Source organism: Gobius niger (assembly GCF_951799975.1).
Source record: "Gobius niger genome assembly, chromosome: 4".
NCBI lineage: Eukaryota > Metazoa > Chordata > Actinopteri > Gobiiformes > Gobiidae > Gobius > Gobius niger.
In genome coordinates this window covers 3,562,410-3,577,442 of record NC_136855.1, presented here as the reverse complement: position 1 = coordinate 3,577,442, position 15,033 = coordinate 3,562,410, and the positions used below count along the sequence as shown (strand labels likewise).

Genomic DNA, 15,033 nt, shown 5'->3' with positions numbered 1-15,033 from the left:
CCTCGAGAGGGGGAGAAGGGGGAGAAAGCGACCAATCAGAGCGCGCCTGAGGACCCGCCCAGATCCCACTGCGGCGACACAAGTGGAAAAGTACAGTACGATCAAACCGGAGGAAAAACACAGGGAAACAGGATTCTGACGCTGCGGTTTAGAGGAACACGGCGCACAAATGACCAACAAGATCGAAACATATATATTCAAATATCTGGAAAAACTGAAACAAAAATGTATCTAAACATGTTTTTAAAAATGCCTGATAAATATATATATATATAAGAAATAAATATAAAGAAAAATCGAATAATATTAAAAATAATACATCCAAACAACATGTCGTGTCTAGAAATATGTAAAAAAACAAAAAGCATTGAGCTATTACATTTCCTTTCCACTGGTTTCACTCACAGTTTTAAAACGTCCCGTCTTTAACGCTCACATCCATGTTTACGGGATGTGCACGTTTTCAAAGCAAACAAACAAGAGGGCACCCATGATTTTGTTTTTTCATCTGTGACTCTGGTTTAAACCTGGATGGACGCAAATTGTTCAACTTCAATATTCAAGATCTTTGAGATTACAATAACATTTTCAAATCTCACTTCTTGCATCGGCATCACAAAAAAAGCCTCTTATCTTGATGAGCTAAAATGACCGGACCTTTATTCAACTCATTAATGAACTTTTTGTCAGTGGAATAAGCTTTATTATCTAGAGTAAAGGGACATTTCTTATCTAATCTTTAAGAGCACTAATATATTTACTCTTATTTTCAGTGCAATAAGATGTTTTTTTCTTAATTCTGTACAGAAAGACTTCATTCCATTGGGAGAAAATGTTATGAACCTCCTCAAATCAAGGCAAAAATAATCTGGACTTGTGTTTCGATGAGTCTCCGCAGTGTCTCTGTGTAAGGCGTCTCGGGGTTGTTTTTGAAGAGACGTAATGTATAATTATTATTGTTATGATGATTATGAACATGAGGAGCGTCCCGTTGGCGCCCGGGCCTCCGCTCTCTCGCTCAGACACAGCGAGGCGTGACAAATGATGCGCTCTTTAATTTATGACTCTGCCACAGCACAGAGCTGCGGGACGGGCTGTTCCGGACCAGCGCCTGTCCCCCCCTCCCCCCCTCCCTCAGAGTTAATTACGGCGAGCGCGGGGCCCATCACGCCACGCGGACTCCGGCTGAAGATGAATGGGCACGGACACAGAGCGGATTGCGGCGCGGGAGAAGGATGTTTATCGCAGACACAAACAGCCGCTGCTTTATTCATGGCCTTCTCCCGGACACTCCTCTCAGCGCGGGGTCAGAGGTGAAGGCAGGAACCACGGGGCCTCAGTGAGAGAACGTCCTTCCGGTGCTTTGTATCGGACGTCTCGACAGGAACGGAAGATGTTTTTGAAGGAGGACAGTGCGACTCTGGGGCACAGACCTGCTGACTGATCAGTCTGCGCTGACTGACGTTTGCAGCTCTTGGAGACTTTGAGCACAACGCCGGGCTAACACTGGGTCTGCAGAGTCATGTGATGAACCAGGGCCAACCCGGGCACTGTCAGTGATTCACATCCTTCAGCATTTGGATAGATCTGTGATCAGTGCTAGGGCTGTACGGCTCACCTTTATCACATCCAAAATGAGGTCTGAGCTGCTGCCTGCCTGACAGACATGTTCACCAATCAGAACAATCGAGCCTCGCTTCTTTTGACTGCTGGCCAATCAGAAGTCACTGCACGGGTCCAGGCAAGCCCGGAATCTTGCGCACACACACCTGCTGCGTCAGGGCTCTCGCCCAGTGGCCTGAGGGCGTCACTAGAAAAAAAGAGGCCGACTGAGCGTGGTGTGCTGCAAGAGCGCAAAATCCGCTGCCTTCTCATCTCATATTAACCGACTTCATTCAGCCTTTAGGCTTTTAAGTTCTTACAGGACAAACTACAAACTGTATTCATCCTAATGGGAGTTAAACACTGGTATTGAAGAGTGTGGGGCTGTGCTCGCCACAGAAACAGGATCTATACACTGGTACGCGGAAAATATTAAAGTCTGTACGGTCTGTTGGAAGAAAAATCTTGGAGAGAGACCACTGTAGTAGTCTACAGAACATCGCTATTGGCCATGGGTCTGTCCAGCCCACTTATTGAAATAAGCTGTGTATTCCTAAATATATCATAAATAAGCACTTTTTCCGACATTTACAAAGTTGTAGAACTCTGCGTTTTGTGCAACAATTACAATAGTCCAGTAAAATAGTCCCCGCTGTCCCTGTGCTCTGAGCCCGGGTCCGAGGTAGTCTGTACCTGGTTTGAATGCACCTCGGCAGACTCCACTGCCCTGAGGCCCTGGCCCTGAGCTCGCAGTGCGCTCAGGGACACCTCTGCCTGTCCCTGCTATGAGTGCGCTATGAGCGGTTGGCTCGCCTCTATCTCTCGCAGCTCTGTGGCTAACTGGCTGCAGCCACAGCGACCCGGCTGACAGTAGGCGGAGTAGGGGCAGAAAAGAGAATTGCGATTGGGCCTTGATCTACACTGAAACCTTAATGTCAGCTATGTGTCACTATAACAGGTTCATAAGTCTTTAATTACGTAAAGTACCATCTCTGGTGTTGTGTGCCAGTTCAACAAAAAGACCATGTGACATTCAGACCAAGAACTGGTTGGTCTGAATGAACAAGTTCTTAGCATTTAGGTGCTTAAGGATAGGCCTTAACACAGTGTCTGCAGCTTCTGTACAGCTTTTTAAAAAGAATAGTCTTAGCTCCAAAACCAGCCATTTGTCAATGAAATGAATTATGATACTGTGGATGCTCCCGGTCAATTGCGGACTATCCCAAGTCGCCCACGAGGGGTGTAGGAAAAGAGAAAGGACAGGATGTCATGATGCTGCAATAAGCAAAATTGCATAAATGTCTCTCTCTCTATAAATCCACTTCCCATAGAGCCTACCTCTACAGCAACTAGCAACACAATGACAACTAGCACCATTACCCAACACACACACATTTGACCAGAGGGAAAGAAGAACACACACACGGTCATCAGTGCCAGGGACTACATTATATTACGCAACCTGCACACACAGCTTATGACCAAAAACAAAACGCAAACAAATCCAATCAACTGAACACACCACGTTAGCTTACAGCACAGCATGGGCGTGATTTCAAGACACTTGAAGATCCAGATTCATTGGTTAAAACAATGATGTAAATGTCCAATCATCATACAGATTAGACAGAAGGCGGGTTCTGTGTCCCAGAGATGAACGTGCTGTGAAATGTGAATATCAACCCAAGAACAAAAGCAAAAGACCTGGTGAAGATGCTGAACCTGGTCAGAGTTTGTCATTATCCAGAGTGAAACAAGTCCTGTACCGACATGGGCTGAGAGGGAACTCTTACACCAAAAGAAACATGAAAAACATAGTGTTGTTTTGTTTAGTGATGTTTTGAAGTGGTCATCACAAAGTCCTGATCTCAGTCCAGTTGAAAATGTTTGAGCAGAGCTGAAAACGCATAAGCACGCAAGGTGGCTACAAATGTGTCTCAGGTACACCAGTTCAGTTTGGAGGAATGGACCAAAACTCATCCAACTATTGTGAGAAGCTTGTGGAAGGAAATCCAAAAAGTTTGACCCAAGTTTAAGTTTACAGTTTAAATAGCCTGGGAGTACCCATATCTGCTGTGTGCGCTCCAATCATTTCAAACTTCACAGCAGCCTGGGGACCATGGCTGAAATGTTAGCATGGATTTGGGAACCAATCACTGAACGAGGAGGGACGGCAAGACGATGACGCACTATCCACATACGGAAGCTTGTAGTTTATTTATGGATCCAACATGACAGCAGCAGACGCGATGGCATCTTTCGATCAAGCTTTAGACCGTTTTCTAAATAGTTTAGCTCGAAAGTTTACAGCGGGTACGTCATACGTCATCTGATACGAGATACGATTGGCTGTGGCCACGTGCAGACACATGACATTCATAGCGCCCAATAAACAGCTATGGACGATCGTAAACCACACCTCTCCTACGGGAAAATGAATTGGTGGTAAATATAACTTGTGATACTTTGTCTGCCGAAAGCCAGGCCACAGTTTAAAGGCAATGCTACCAAATATTAATGAAATGTATGTAAACGTTTGATTTTGTAAAATGTAATATAAAACCATGTAGAGAATTCTATCACTCATTCTTCTGGCATGGCAAATGAATCAAATCTATAGATGTTTTTTTTTGTTTTTTTTTCCATAGTGCACCAAGTGAGTTATGAAATATGAGCACACCCTGATCTGCAGAGGTTTCATTAAATGTATCCTAGCAAAGCACTGTGGGCACTGTGGCTCTGCAGAGAACTGTCGAAAAGCTGCTGACCCTGGAGTTCACAGATTTACAAACATATATAGAGGATTCTTGTATTCATGCAGCAGTTCAGATTCCGGTCTGACTCAGGTCATGTGGACATCTCAGCTCAGCCTGGTCTTTTAACAGTTGATATAAATATTAATATGAAGCGAGTCTCTCACACAGATCAGGAGGAGGAGGCCTGGGCAGTAAATCTCGGAGTGGGAAGTTGAAGGTGACTTTGTGGAGAGAGAAGAGGCCCAGAGAGAGCACTCAGACTGGGTTTACGTCCGTTTACTCCCCACACTCTGCACCACAGGAGCCCACAGCCACCGCAGAGAGAGAAACGATCGTTTGGGCTGTTTTAAACTGAGACGTTAAGGAGAAAATAGCTACGAATCTAAACATTGACCGCTGCGTGAATGAGCCATATTTCTTTAAGTCGAGACACCGCAGATGGTTTTGACTGGATTTATTTTGAATCTGGATGACGATGTCCACCGATTCCATTTCCTCTGTGAGAGCGTTTTGAATATCGTGGTGGATATCTGCTCCTGTCTGCGAACCTAAACTGCGCTATCTACTGTACAGGATCCATTCCCAGTCAAAGGGCTGGGCGTCTGCTGCCTGTCCACCGTCGCGGCGCTTCATCTGATACGGCGCGTTATAAATGACCGAGCGGGGCTTATCGCCGCTCTCTGCTGCGCCAGATAAACCACGACAAGACAATATGCTAACAACGGTGTCCTCCGAGCTGAGACGCACGCGGGCCGAGGGCGAAAAACTGCAATTCCAGAACGCCTTTCATAATTCAGTGACGACATTAGTGAAATACCTTACTAAACCTTTCGAACGCACCAAAGCAAGTTGTTTTTTCATGCAATTATATCATTAAAGTTAAAAGGACCTTTCAGTGAGGCAGAAAGTCCCTCAAACTAAAACAAAAAGACCTCTAGCTACTACAAAAGCATTTACACGCTGAAACACACCAAAGGAGGAGCTGCTGTGGCCTCTTTTCTCTTGTCTGTTATTTAATTTTTTTTAAAGATGAGAATAAAACCCGATTTGGTTTGAAATGTCAACACATTTCAAATCTTTTGGAGATCGCTTCATCTCCCTCTACGCTTCATCCTGCACATCAACAAACGCTTTGACTTTCACATACTTTAGATCAAACTAATTGCAAAACTGTCTATTGTCCAAGCACAATTACTGCAGCAGCAAAAATGGGGAGAAATAAAGAAAATTGCATCTTTGACTCCATCTAGAAGTGTTTAACAAATGTTATAAAGGGGGAGAAGTGCGAGTTAGCGGCTCTTTTTTCAAACTCCTCCGGATCAAGTCTAAATGGGTTGCTATGTGCCGTGGAGGAATGTATTCAAAATGTGCAAAGGAAGGGAAGCGCTACAACTACTATCTTTGGCTAAAGCACCGCCTGTGAAATCAGAAAAACCCTGGAGCTCCTGAAATGCAGCAGCACAGTCGTGTGGACTGGTCCTCCTCCTGCACTACTGGGTCAGTTCTCTTCTTATGTTTGTCCAGTATTGATCAAATCTGTCCAGTCTGGGGTCAGCCCCTAGTCCTGCTATGGAGGAGAGAGAGGCTGCAGTGGCTTTGTCTCCCCCGTAGCTGTGGCTCAGTGAGGAAACATAAAAGCCATTGTGATCCGCCAGACATAATATATTCTACAACAGGGGCGTCTAACCTTTAGTACACTGTTCGCTATTTTTACGCTGCATACGCTTCAATAGCACCTGTAATTATGCAACTAAAAACACAATTAAAAGAAAATTACTTTACAAGTTAACTGTTTATTCTTTACTGTACCTAATTGTTTGCAGTATGTGCTCAGTATGTTCAAAACAAAAATATATTGTAAATTTGCAGATCTTCCAAACATTATTGCTCTGTTTTCTGGTACTAGACGACAAATATTTTTGTATAGGTATCGAAACCCAAGTATCGTTAAAGTACTGGTATCAAAAAGACTGTAACAGCACCAAGACCTAGGGATGACTGGAGAATGACAGTTTTGGGGCGGGGTTTTGTGAAAGGTCAGTTGTTTCATCCAGTGTCAGAAAGTGGGCCTTGATCTGCACACTCCCCTGTACCTTCAGTAGTCGTACGAGGTGTCGTACTGCACGTATGGAGGCCTGAAGCGCCTGCAGCCTCGTCATGTGGAAAAGTGCGGGCGCGAGGTGCTACAGTAAACGAGCCTGTGTTTCACTGTGTTTAAATGCAGCCTCAGTCATTAACCTTGTGCTGACTCTGAACATCTGCTCGGGCTCCGGGGAAACGGCAGGTCACGTGACGCGAGCCGCTAAAACATCAGGTCACACACAGCGGCGCCGCGGAGGGCACAGATTACACTCCCCTCACTTTGCCTTTTAACCACGCTCCCGCGAAGACCGGAGCTGATCTCACCGCCCGGAGAAGCCTCCCGAGCGGTTCCATCGGTGCAAACCTTCAGGGGCAGCGGGACCTCGCTCCAGATCGGCTCCCGACAAGATTAATAAGGGGGAGGTTACAATGTTCTTCACTCATCAAGGCAGATCGGGAGGTTGTCAGGAGTTTAAGGCGAGACGATGCAGAAGGAAACATGATGTTGAGATTTTGAGCTTGTTTCCTCCTTAATATCTTAGTTTGAACTCTGTCAAACAAAAACAAACAAAAAAAAACTCTCTCTTTACGATGTTTATTCTGAAACCAGTCAAGTAAAAAACAAAAACATGAAAACCCTGTGTACGGCTGAATTTGCTTAGTTTCATATAATCAAATGGCTTCATACTCGTTTTGGTTGATCCGGTTGCTTTGTTGCATGTTGGACAGATACCACCGTTTCTCTCATTTCCGTGAAGCCGTGCTACATCAGGGAAACGTCAGCCTTTTGCTGTACGTAAAAGGGGAAACTCTGGCAGGTGAGCAGCTCGTCCGCAGACACGCTCTGATCGCTCGCTCCTATCGCGGAGCCGTATCACTACGCTTCAGAAACGTGTCCACGTAACGCGGCGGATCGCTGTTTATCAGACAGAGATTACAGCTGCTGTCTCTGAGTGACGGATAAAAGCTGTCAAGCCCAGCGCGGCCCGGAAGGATCTGCCGTCATCCCGCACGCACATTTATACTCACCTCAAGCAGACACTGAGAAGGATTTAACGACATGGGTTCAAACCTTTCACTCCAAGAACCACCAATCCCAGTCCCACCAGGCCTCGGTGTAATGTGGAGGACATAACGGAGGCTGGGACTCTGATTCTTCTTAGCTTGCAGAGAAAGTAGAGACGGTGATTACTTTTCTTGACCAGTGATGTAGTGTGCATGGTCCAGGAGAGCTTCTCTGTGATCCTTCTACGCCCCCAGGGAGCCGCGTAACATCGCAGTAAAAATTGACTTCAGAAGTATAGGCTCCCCTCCAATATGACTGTTGTGCGCAGGTTTCATGATTCCATATGTTCTGATTGATAATGATAATCATTACAAAATAAAATAAAACTAGCCTTTTCCATATCCAAAGTGTGTCCAAAAGGATTGGAGAAGAGAAACTGAAAAATACTGAAAAACATATATATAGAATTCTATTTGGGTCAAGAAAATTAAGACAGAGGCTTAGTGCTTGTGCACACCAAATTAGCGCCGAACTGGCAGAAAGACACAACTAAATCCAGTAAATTAAACATGTTTGAATCGTAAGGTGAGACAATTTAGAGACTCTATAGTCCCTCTGTAGAAGAACCTCACAGTGATGGAGCTGGTCAGGATGCTCTCTATAGTCCCTCTGTAGAAGAACCACACAGTGATGGAGCTGGTCAGGATGCTCTCTATGGTCCCTCTGTAGAAGAACCACACAGTGATGGAGCTGCTCAGGATGCTCTCTATAGTCCCTCTGTAGAAGAACTACACAGTGATGGAGCTGGTCAGGGTGCTCTCTATAGTCCCTCTGTAGAAGAACCACACAGTGATGGAGCTGCTCAGGATGCTCTCTATAGTCCCTCTGTAGAAGAACCACACAGTGATGGAGCTGGTCAGGATGCTCTCTATAGTCCCTCTGTAGAAGAACCACACAGTGATGGAGCTGGTCAGGGTGCTCTCTATAGTCCCTCTGTAGAAGAACCACACAGTGATGGAGCTGCTCAGGATGCTCTCTATAGTCCCTCTGTAGAAGAACCACACAGTGATGGAGCTGGTCAGGATGCTCTCTATAGTCTCTCTGTAGAAGAACCACACAGTGATGGAGCTGGTCAGGATGCTCTCTATAGTCTCTCTGTAGAAGAACCACACAGTGATGGAGCTGGTCAGGGTGCTCTCTATAGTCCCTCTGTAGAAGAACCACACAGTGATGGAGCTGGTCAGGATGCTCTCTATAGTCCCCCTGTAGAAGAACCACACAGTGATGGAGCTGGTCAGGATGCTCTCTATAGTCCCTCTGTAGAAGAACCTCACAGTGATGGAGCTGGTCAGGGTGCTCTCTATAGTCCCTCTGTAGAAGAACCACACAGTGATGGAGCTGGTCAGGATGCTCTCTATAGTCCCCCTGTAGAAGAACCACACAGTGATGGAGCTGGTCAGGATGCTCTCTATAGTCCCTCTGTAGAAGAACCACACAGTGATGGAGCTGGTCAGGATGCTCTCTATAGTCTCTCTGTAGAAGAACCAACACAGTGATGGAGCTGGTCAGGATGCTCTCTATAGTCCCTCTGTAGAAGAACCACACAGTGATGGAGCTGGTCAGGATGCTCTCTATAGTCCCTCTGTAGAAGTTGCACATAACCGAGGCTGGGACTCTGGCTCCTCTTAACTTGCGGAGAAAGTAAAGACGATTACTTTTCTTGACCAGTGATGTAGTGTGCATGGTCCAGGAGAGCTTCTCTGTGATGTGCACACGCAGGAGCTTAGTGCTGGTCACCCTCTCCACTGCAGCACCGTTGATTGTCTTGGAAAGTCCACACCAAGCTCTTTTGTCTTCTCCACATTTAGAGAGAGATTGTTGTGTGTGCACCACATGTCCAGATACAATCTCTCCGAGACCTGTTGGAGATCTCAAAGATGACGTCGCAGAGAAGTCACTGAAGTCCCTGAGACTGTGCTGTATCACTGTGCGGAGTCATCCTGTCGGCCTAAACGCATACACCACACTCTGACAAACTTTTCCTCATGGACCGAGGATTAATGGATATTGTGTGAAAAGATGAGGCTGACACATAGAGTATTGATGGAATAAACCACATCACTGACTCGTGCGGAGAGACTTTTGCAATGCAAAGGTCAGCATTCACAGTATGTGTTATTCAAGCTACTTCATTTTGTGGGAACATCACTACATTTTGGCATGTTTGAATTCACTTGTGTTGCTTATTTTGGGATAATTTATTAGTTTGGGTGATTAGCAGTAAGCTACATCCACTTCTTTGCTTACAATGTGTAGTAATATCCATATACTGAATATGCTAATTAAATAAATGTATAACTGGGGCTTTAGATCTTTAGGAGAAAACTAACTAAAATCTCAACATCCACCACTGCATGAAAAAGCAATGTGCGGTGTGTTGCCTTCAGACTGAAAAAAACATGTGGTGTGTCCTCAACAAGAAAAACAACATAAATGCATGAATAAATAAACAAAGATAATATCTCTGAACAACAAATCCACCAACAACAAAATGAAAACACCCAGGCGATGGTCTCCAAAGTGGGCTATAATGACAGAACTAACACTAACGTGTTCCTATTGAATTCATTCGTTTTAAAGCGTGGTGTATTTTTCACCGCGCCGGAATCTGCGATACAATGAATATACTTCAAACAGAAGATTCCACTGCCCTCCCACCTGTCCGCAGTGGGAGGGGGTTGTGCTAAGCCCCGCCCATCTCCTCACCTGTCTGGACGGGGAGGGGCTTCTCCAGGAGGAAGACAGTCTGCTTCCAGTGGGTTTTGTCGACGTGAGGTCCAGTGGAGAACGTCACCTGTGGATTCAGACAGTTATACAGCAGCATATATCCCCGTCTGGTCTTTGTCTGTGCGCTCTGTCACGCAAACGCAGCCTCTCCCACATGTCATATAGCTCCAAAAAAGCTCACAATAGAAGCTACCAAGCTCTTCCACGTGTTCCCTATTTAAATAAAGTTACGTGAAGTGTTTTCATGCAAAGTATATTTACACAGAAAAGCAACATGTCGATTTTATAAGCAGATAAAAAGGGGTACTATATTGTGAGGCGTAATGATACGAGGAGCACAGCGTCTGAGCAGTAACTCCTAAAGGTTATTGACGGAAGTGAGCGAGGGGAAGTCTTTAGGAGTTACTGCGGTGGCCTATTCCTTTAAGGATCTGGAGTTTGCGCCTCTCTCACATCCCCACTCTGAGTACCCAGGAAGAGCACGGAGCTGCATGAAAACACTCCGCCGCAGCCGTGCAAACGTTTACCAGCTCATTTTCATTTGTGGATTATGGAAGAAAGCGGGTGCTTCGCACATCAGATTCATACCAGGAGAAGTCGTGCGTAAAGCTCGTAACATCTGAAAAACTGTAACTCCCGCACACTGGGAAACTTGCAAAAAGTGAGGTTTATTACAACGTTTCGGCCCTAGGTCTTCTTCAGGCAAATGGTTATAGAGTGGTAAAGATGACCACGTCCAAAATAAAAGGTACACAGGCCATATAACATAGACACCCAATCCATATCAGTGCACATACAATATATACATATTCCATCAATATATCACACTATATACTTAATCTAAGTAGGATGTGGTACACATATGGGAAACAAATATAACTGTCAGTCTAAAGAGGGAAAAACTGACTGCGTATATTCACATCAAGTAAAGGTCAATAAAAAATAAAAAAAATCACTATGTTCACCTCAGACAGAACAACTATATCAGTGGCTTAAACATCATCAGTACCATGCATTATTTATCATAGATAGACATTCAGGTTGAACTCATCATTTAGACCCTTCGGAGCCAAAGTCTGAAGGGTAAAAATCCAGTAGGCCTCTCGTTGTTTTAAGAGTTTATCGTGATCGCCCCCTCTCAGATTCCACACACATTACCACTCTATAGCCATTTGCCTGAAGAAGGCCTAGAGCCGAGACGTTGTAATAAACCTCACTTTTTGCAAGCTTCCCAGTGTGCGGGAGTTACATTTTTTCACATTTGTGGATTATTAAAATGTCTCCACAAGGATAATGCTTCTTTGGATGTCAAGGAGGAGCCCTGTTTTCAAGTTTCGAGGCGAGATAAATCAGAGTCTGTCAGCGGTGCCTTTGTGCCAAACCTGGCGCGTGAAATTTCATTAAACACCAGATAGGAAACATTAGGGAACAGTAAAATCCTCATTTCTGTGGCTGAGACCTTCAACATGTACAAGGGCGTGGTGGTCGTTTCTAATGTCTTTCCTGTGGTACTGTCCTCTGGTGTTAGTGCTGGCTCTGGCTGGTAGGAGTGTGGTGGTGTGTGGCGGTAAATGCTTGGCTCAGCACCGGCCTCGCTCCACAGCGCAGGAACGACACCGAGGTAATGAGTTTGTGTTAAGGAGCTGCTTACCTTCTCCGCACAGCCGCGCTCGAACCAAACGTCAAAGAACCCGAGCAGCGCCTGGAGGAGAGAGGGATGTGAGCCACAGCGCAAAGCGTACACGCCGCCGGGGTTTGACAGCTTCAGAGGAGAGAGGGGGAGGATTTACATATACACAATACTGCAGTCCACCTGCAACACATACACTTTTGCTCTATTACCAGCATAAACATGAGGAAAAACAGGGCAACTTTTCTGTCATTTTACACTTTCACATAAAAATGAGGCTTAAATACTGGACAGAGCCAGGTTTAAATGTGTGGTTTTACTTTGTCAGATTTAAGTGACAAGGGATTTTGAAACTTGCTTGATCTAGTTTAGCATTAAACTTAGTTCTTAGTGGAACAAATCTATAGACATAAATAATGTACAAAACCTTCTGTGATAAAATTGCGATTTTTGGACAAATATTGCAATTTGATTTGCAATTTTTATATTATACACATTTAAATGCATAAACAGCTAAAATGAGTGACGGGAGCAATGGCCGCTGGCTGCTCTGCTTTACGACCACGACACTGGGGGCCGCCATTGCTCCGCCATTGCTGTAGTACCTCCATATAGCCACTAGGCCCCCATTGAAAAGCATTGGAGTTTAGACACGTTAAAAACTACTTTAACGCCTGGTTTCAATTGTTTCAACACTAGACTAGACTAGATATTCCTCCTGAGATTACGCTGGGTTAATCACAATATATGAAACCAGGCTGGTTTTTGTAAAAAGATTTTTTGAAATCTCGTACTTAATGAGGCTCGGACTGTTAGCATGGGAGCAACGCGAGCTACACGTCACGCAAGGGCTGAGTCTACGGTGAAGATCCCACCCGTATGTCCTTTTTAGGAACATGCTTCGTCAGAGCTGGGGAGGGGGAGTCTGTACATCCGCCATGATTTCCCCCACGAGCGTGGTCATTATGGTAAGCGGGGAGGAGTGAACAGAAGACGTATTATTTTTTACAGTCTATGGACGGGAGTCGTGTTACTTTTAGACTTTAGTCAAACAACACATTCTTGCTCTGATTGCCCCACATTAGAACGATACACCATAATCTACTTTCAATACAAATACTTCTTCAGGAAGAGTTTCCCCAACAGTCAGAGCACCTCTGAGGGACAGCCACGTGACAAAAATAAGTCTGGGATGGAATCACTGAGCATCTATCCAAACCAGGGATCTCCAACCAGTAGTTCGGGAGCTACTAGAAGCTCGCCAAAGACTTTCTACATCTCTACACGCTTGATAACTCAAACTTTAGATGCATTTTCTGCATGCTGAACACAATCTGCAAACAGTTTGGTCAATATTGTAAAGTATAAGGACTAAACTCAAGTCATTTTCTTTGAAGTACTAATTCTCCAGGGTGAAGTCCACCAATAGAGGGGAAAAAAAGTGGTCAGTTTGGTCAGTTTCACATAGACATTCTATTGGATTTTGGCCAAATACTTTTTTCCCCCACTGTAAGTCGCATTTGTTGTGTAAAAGTAGCTTGCCGGGTAAAAAAGGTTGGAGACCCCTGATCTAAACACTTCAGAATCTGCTTTAGGGAAACTGAAACCTTTATCTGTTGCAGCTGAACCTGAGATCAGAGGCTCCACAATTGTCATCGGCGACATCTCTCGGTCGAATCTCAGAAACAGAAGTGAAAAAACCCTCAGCCTCTGGAGGTTCGGTTACAGCAGTCGTCAAGACCTCGGTTGCGATTCAACACCAATAACAGTAGCCCGGCGGTTAGCACTCGTGCTTCACAGCCAGAAGGTCCGGGTTTGATTCCCAGTTTGCTTGCTCTCCCCGTGTCTGCGTAGGTTTCCTCCGGGTACTCCGGTTCCCCTACCACTAAAATCATGTACAATAGGTGAAACCTCCAGCCAAGTGTTTCTGACCATCAGCCTGGCTCCACACCTGGAGGGGTCTCTGGGCGCAGCACTGGCGTCACCCGCTGCTCCAAGTGTTGTACAATGTTGTATAATGACAAAAGCATTCACATTAAAGCCACACCGCTTAGAATTTTACCCAATAAATAAAACTGAAATACAATCATTTATTTTATGACAGATATTTTCATACTTGAAAAATACCTCATAAATGTACAAACAAACATTTATGAGGCTCACCCCTCCTAAGATATGACTATAAACTGTACTGGGAGCGGGTACGTCTCCAGCTCGTCTCCATGGAGATGTGACGAAAGGCAGTAGAATTTGAGATTTAAACAGGTTAGTTTCTCATAAGTACACTCTTTTATTACACACTGCAGTAACAGCATTTTCTGTGTCATTAGGAGCATGTTTTGTTTTGCCCCAACAGTATAGTCCGAAATGTTACGCAGTGTACCTTTAAAGAGTGGAATGAAAAACTCATTTGGAGGAAACTGACCTAAAGTTTAGTCACTTTGTCTGCTGTCTCCCACAAAGGAAATGACCATATTTGGATTACAGCGTCATCTCGGTCACAGCCTTTCATGCTACACATGGATCCCAAACATGTGAGTATTTGTGAATGAATAAGCGTGGCAAAGACCAGGGAGCGACACAGACATGTTGGAGTTACTACCTGGATTCATCTCCAGGTCAAAGCGCCAAAAAGTCATAGAAAACATTGTACAGGGAGAGAAGCGAAGACGTTAAGGAGAAAACTAGCTATAAATCTCCACATTAACCACTGCAGGGAACATCCATGCTTTCACCTGCAGCGCCTCCACTTCAGTTCCTATAAAATGCTCAATCATCAGGTCTTGGGCTCGTTCCTCGCCGTCTACAGTCGTGCAGTAATTGTGACTTCCCCACATGTTCCTGGCGTGCTGGCAGAGCGGTCTGCAGCTCGGCTCGCTCCGGGGTTAACTGCGTACACACGACTCCCTCCCCGCTCGCCAACACAAACAGTGCCGGGGCGGTTTGGACGGCCCTCGCAGCGCTCGGGCTGAGTCAACAGCGCGTCCCCGGGGCCCTGGTCTCCGCGGGACGCTTGTCATCGCCACAAAAGACATGAATTATGAGCCGGCGGTCGCGGCGTCAGGCGTTTCCGCTGACAACGGCGAACAAAACCAACACGCGCTGAGGAAATTAGCCCCGTTAGCTGTTCTGTCGCGCCGCGCCACCACACAGCAGCAGAAATAACGAGG

At 45.4% G+C, this 15,033-nt stretch overlaps 2 protein-coding genes across 2 annotated transcripts in view; one reads left to right on the top strand and one right to left on the bottom strand.

Annotated features, from left to right (window-relative positions):
- Positions 1 to 15,033, top strand: part of tmem208 (transmembrane protein 208) — a 381,758-nt gene that overhangs the window by 195,313 nt on the left and 171,412 nt on the right. The gene's annotated exons all lie outside the window — the stretch shown is intronic.
- Positions 1 to 15,033, bottom strand: part of prmt3 (protein arginine methyltransferase 3) — a 101,413-nt gene that overhangs the window by 4,892 nt on the left and 81,488 nt on the right. Inside the window, exons 14-15 of the mRNA XM_079555113.1 lie at positions 11,885 to 11,935; positions 10,213 to 10,300 (exon numbers count right to left, since the gene is read on the bottom strand). Coding sequence (XP_079411239.1) covers positions 10,213 to 10,300; positions 11,885 to 11,935 — 139 coding nt within the window. The remainder of the gene's footprint in view (positions 1 to 10,212; positions 10,301 to 11,884; positions 11,936 to 15,033) is intronic.